General features: G+C 39.4%; 2 protein-coding genes across 2 annotated transcripts in view; one reads left to right on the top strand and one right to left on the bottom strand.

Annotated features, from left to right (window-relative positions):
* LOTGIDRAFT_175602 (hypothetical protein) overlaps positions 1-816 on the bottom strand; it is a gene marked incomplete at both ends in the record, with an annotated part of 4,587 nt that extends 3,771 nt beyond the window's left edge. The window contains 2 exons of the mRNA XM_009057892.1: positions 218-582; positions 720-816. Of these exons, the coding sequence (XP_009056140.1) occupies positions 218-582; positions 720-816 (462 nt within the window). The remainder of the gene's footprint in view (positions 1-217; positions 583-719) is intronic.
* Positions 817-2,288: 1,472 nt separating this feature from the next.
* LOTGIDRAFT_145393 (hypothetical protein) lies at positions 2,289-2,684 on the top strand (the record flags this gene model as incomplete). The annotated part of the gene is made up of 1 exon (XM_009057893.1): positions 2,289-2,684. A coding segment is annotated over one exon (396 nt), but the record flags the coding sequence as incomplete, so codon positions are not given.
* Positions 2,685-5,577: the final 2,893 nt, after the last annotated feature.

Genomic DNA, 5,577 nt, shown 5'->3' on the forward strand with positions numbered 1-5,577 from the left:
TAGGGTGGTAAGATTGTTGCGCTGTTGATACTGGACTACATCATCATGTTGTTGAGAGTGCTGAGGTTCTGTTGTGCTTTCTTCGAGATTTTATTTGAAATGGGTATACACGTGAAGAGGATCTTGGAGTTTGGGAAGGTTTTGTTGGCTGTGGCGATTAATTTCTGGGCTTGGTTAAAGGAGGTCTTTGGTAGCTGATCACGGTTGTTGGACCTACATGAAGAGTAATGGTAGTAGGTTTGGGATCATGGTCGTATGATTCCAGGATTGACTGTATGTGATGGATTTGGGCACCGGGGTAAGAATGTATTTCAGTGTCTGAACTGGTTTTGGTAATTCGATTCAGGTTGGATGATCCACTAATTAAGGTAGATTTCTGTAGAGCAGGTAGCTTCCATAATGATTTGTCCTTGGTTTGGTGATAATACGGTTTGGTAGCGGATATAATGGTCGTCGACGGTGTGATTGGTACTGGTTTGGTAGTTGTTAGAATTGTAGCATTGGGAACGCACTGGGATCTGGTTCGAGGGGGGAAGGTCTGGATACACGTCTCGACTTGGATGGAGACTGAGGGGTGGTTTGCTGGTCCAAAAACGCACAGAAGGAAGAAAGGTTGGCGGATCCTGGATCACGTGGTGAAGATTCAGATGGTGTGGAAGGGGAAGACGAGTCTGAAAGTGAAAAGAGAAGGGGGGTGCCCTCTCTACGAGAGCGTTTACCTATGCCTGCTGGACTAGGAGTAGGTGAACTTCGGGCTTGTTTAGGGGTTTGGTTCGGCAGCGTCGTGGCTCTAGATGGTGCAGGTGTAGTGTCCATTTCAGTTGGTAGAGATATGGTTACTCTGGTTTTTGTTTCGCTGATTGTTTGGTAGAACTTGGTGATTACAGCTTGAGTGAGACGTTTCCCATAGGAGCGACGGGCCCAGGACAGGGCATGAGAAACGATGCGGTCGACGGCAGGTAATGATAAAGACTTGGTACGAATGGTGGTCAGCTTCTCTTGAAGTGTGGTTTGGTAATGGTCGATCAGGACCTGCGTAACCTTAGAGAGCCATGTCCGATTGAGGGATCTAATATTCGCGTCAACAGCTGATGTTTTCATTGCTGGACGGATAAAACTATCCAACTCAGAGACTTTGCGTTTGAAGGTAAAAGCTGGTTGGCCTTGCTGTTGAAGGGTAAGGATTGCCAAATGATGGAGGCACTGCAAAACTTGGAAGAACACCTTCACCTTCCTTATGAGTGGGGACTGGTTGGCGTCGGTGGGCTGGTAGTCGTTTCTGTTGTTGGTCAGGTCGATGGTTACCTCTTGATTGGTAGGTGTTGTGGGTAGGTCGGCGATGGGATGGGATATAGCTGGATGGGTTGGTTGGTGGTCGGCGATTGGTAGGTGGTAGAGGTCGATGGAAGACAGGGCCGTTGTAGGGTGCGTGATATTGGTTTGGTTGACGATTAGTGTTTCTATGTCTGGCTTCTTGCCAGTGGTTGTTGTAGTTGGGGAGCATAATGAAAATAACTTGAGGTTAGAAAGGGAATGTACAGCGGATGTAACAGGAGGAAACTGTATATGCTAGCGTGAAAATGTGGGGATCAAATTATGCAAATAAGTCAAACTGGGTTTGGGGATATATAAAGTAAGATGAAAGTTATGCTGAAAAAAGGCAAAAATATATATTTAAGTGATAAATAACGCTAACAATGTTGTGAAAAATTATAACAAGTAAAACAAAAACTTACGCAATTGACACGAACCGGTTTTCGAAAAATTATCCTTTTTCAAGTGTCGAGGAATGGTTATCGTTGGTTTTCCGTACATACACAGAGGTAGTTAAACTTAGCAAAGATAAGTTTAAGTTGAAATATGTATCAATCACTTTTTCTATTCACAAATATATTATTAGAAATTAAATTATAATTCATTGAGTTATCGTTGGTTTTCCGTACATACACAGAAGAAGTTAAACTTAGCAAAGATAAATTTAAGTTGAAGCCATGCATACCGAAATGAATTAGTTACAAAGTCGAGCTCAGGCGAAACTCAAAGAATTATAATTTAATTTCGAATATATTTGTTAATAGAAAAAGTGATTGATACATTTTTTTACTAAAATTTTGATCGGACACTTACGGACAGCAAGAATTTGGCATGTTTCTCATGTGCTTTTCCGTGGGGTTTTTACTATAAATACGCATCAGGGTCATTACAAATCATAATTTGATTATTCAAGATGTCAGATAATATGTCGTCGCCTCCGAAAAACCAAGAAGAAGACACCCCAACTTACTGTAATTGAACAGAAATTCCTTATCGATGTAGTGGATGAGTTTAAGGGTGTATTGGAGTCGAAACAAAATGATGTTCGGTCCATACAAAGGAAGGAAAAGGCGTGGAGAGAAATAGAGGCGAATTTTTGTTCCATGCCCACTTTCTTTAAACGAGATCACAAGCAGTTAAAGAAATGCTGGAATAATTTAAAAATGAAGGCAAAAAAATCTGTAGCGGTGGAAAAAAAAGATAGAAAGAAAACTGGTGGTGGTATAGTGGAGACAATGGATTCTAGTAATTCAAATCAGAAGATATGTGCTATGGTACCGGCACAAATGCAACCTCTGCAGAATGATTTTGATAACGATATGGAATTCCATCAAGATAGCTTCACTTTGGCTCAACCGACGTCAGGTTAGTTAAAGGGATACAGTCCTCTTATTATACATAAATGAACTTCTCAAATCCGCAAATCCAATTTCAATAAAAAGTAGATATTAATATGTCACTTCGATTTTGACAAGTGCTGTGGAAATTTCGAAAGAAGATAAATTACGAGAGTGATTCCACGTTTCGAAATAAGTTGCATATGCACGATTCGAACTGTTACGTAGCACCTTACTTTAAACAACCCCTTTTGCATTGGTACTAATTTTCAAAAATATATGATTATATTGTAATTTAATTTTCATTTCTATATTCAACACAGGTTCTCCCGTATTTACGCGATCCACAACCAGATCAGCCACTGCTACCAGCGGAACATTGTGTCCAGATACAAATATAGTTTCAACACAGAAATCATCAGCGGTTCCTACAAACCGGCGAACAACCGTGACGTCAACATTTGCTTCTGCGAAGTCCGATTTTGTCAACATGGGCCGAGAGGAACACCAACTGAAAATGAAACTCATAAACACCCAGATGGATGCGGCAAGAGAAGAGCATCAAGCGAAAATGGAAATTTATTCTAAGCAGTCAACCTTGCTTGATCTCCAGATACGCCATATACAAACTGCTTCTGTACGAGGAAATACTCGCCCTGAAGAGCAGATCATTTTGTCGCCGCCAAGAGCCTTTTTTTCAGCTGTAGAATAAAAATAAACGAAAAACAGTACAATTTTGTATTTTTCGTTAAATTCACTTTGTTAATAGTTATTCATTGTTACAGCCTTTCTAACTGCGTTTCCTTGTCGACTGTCATTAATGTTTCTTCTCGATGGTTGTCGTCTGTTGGTATTTCCATTTCCCAATTCCTTGAATCATCCAAATTCAAACACCTGGCGTTATTATGCAATACTGATGTTGCTACGATAACGGCCATTGTTGTATCCAGATTAGTTCGCAATGAAGTCGAAAGACATAGGAACCGTTGTTTCAGAACACCAAATATATTTTCTATAGTGTTCCTTGACTGTGCGTGTGCAAAATTGTAACGTCTTTCTGAATTGGTTATAGGGTTTCTAAAAGGCGTAAAAAGATAAGACCGGCATGGATATCCGGCATCGCCCAAAATGTAGCCGGTTTGGCGACCCTCTAACTTCAGTGAGACGCAGCTGTTGTCAAAGATCCTCGTATCGTGGGTAGAACCAGGCCATCTTGCTACTATGTCCCTTATCATGAGATTATGATCTCCTATTACCTGCACATTAATGGAATACAATCCTTTACGATTTCGAAATAATTCCGCTTGATCACCCTTCGGACATTGTATGGGAACATGTGTACAGTCAATTGTTTCAATTATCCCCGGAAACTGCGCAATGTCGTAAAAATTTCGTTGTATTGTTTTTATTTCATTTTCATCTGGAAACGTAATTACCTCAGGCCTATGAATAGCTATAGCCCTTGATACCAATTTCACTATTCGGGAGACACTGGATTGATGAACGCCCATTATGTCCCCCACGTTTATTTGGAAAGAGCCACTAGCATACCAACGAAGGTGGGATATGTGCAGTTTTGTCACATCGTTGATTGATGTCACCAGAAATCATTTCAAAAATATGCAGAACGCCATCCTTCGGAAATCTGAAGCGTTTCGTAAATTCACTCTCGTCTAGATCTTCCATTGGATTTGAGCGGTCTGTAAATCTCCTCTCCACATGGTAAATATCTATAATTTGGTGTAATTGGTTGAAATAATCTTCCATTGTCACAATTTCAATCGCGAACGTATATAAAGATCGGCTAAAGTATGCTACCACCCTATCTTAGACTTTACTTTAGTTTTGTCCACAAAACGCTCGAGTAAAGCATGATTTACATCAAAGATCGAGCGCAGCATACCTAAAGTCTGACTTAAGCTCGACTTTGAGTAAAGTACGACTAAAGTTCGACCGCAGCATACGGCCCTTAGAATATTAGAACGATCCGATCCACTCCCCAGCTAAAGAATGAATGAATGACAACAAACCCTACTACACTCCTATTTATCTCTCCCCCCAGATGGCCAACATATGAAATATTTTGTCAAAAGATCCCTTGTTGTTCTTTAACCCTAATTGCCATTCCTGACCGATTCCTTTTCTATACCCAGCAGCAGCATTACACCATCAACTCCAACTACTTACAGTGGAACACATACCAGATCATCAACTGGTAAGAATATACAAATATTTCAGATTCAGTCAATGACAATGAAATATTCTGATTTGTATCCCATGGAGGATTTCGGCCCTGTATTCGTCTAATTATCTAATCACTTGGCAGATGTGGTATGTGGTTCGGAAAGCTAGTAAATGATTTATTCTGATTTAACCTGATTTATTCTGTAGTAATAAATAATAATAGCTTCGCTTATTCTTCAGTTATAACTACACCTACTTCTAATAAAACCACACCGATTCAAACTGAAACAACATCGAGTCAAACTAAAACCACATCGATTCAAACTACTTCCCAGCCTACAACCACAATGCTATCATATAGTAAGAGCCTTACTTATTATTAAACAACAGATCATAATATTCCAGTCTACCATATTGTATAAGATTGCTTTCAATAAATATTATTTGCTATCGCATTTCTGTTTAAACAAGTCTTATATCTGTACGAAAATAAAAGTTATGCAGTTAACGAGTTAAGATGCTGTTATCTCCCGATAACTTTACAGATGACAGATTAACTAATTGAATTGGTCATTTTCATTTTCATTTGTAGGTACAACTTTTGTGACTAGTTCTACAGAAACGAGTAAGATCTTTATTCACAATGTTCAGATAACAAGACACACAAAAACCACAATCTTAGTTCCTATATAGAACATTTAAATTTTACTATACTCTCTAAATAGTCCTAATGAATGTATTT

Source organism: Lottia gigantea (genome assembly GCF_000327385.1).
Source record: "Lottia gigantea unplaced genomic scaffold LOTGIsca_317, whole genome shotgun sequence".
NCBI lineage: Eukaryota > Metazoa > Mollusca > Gastropoda > Lottiidae > Lottia > Lottia gigantea.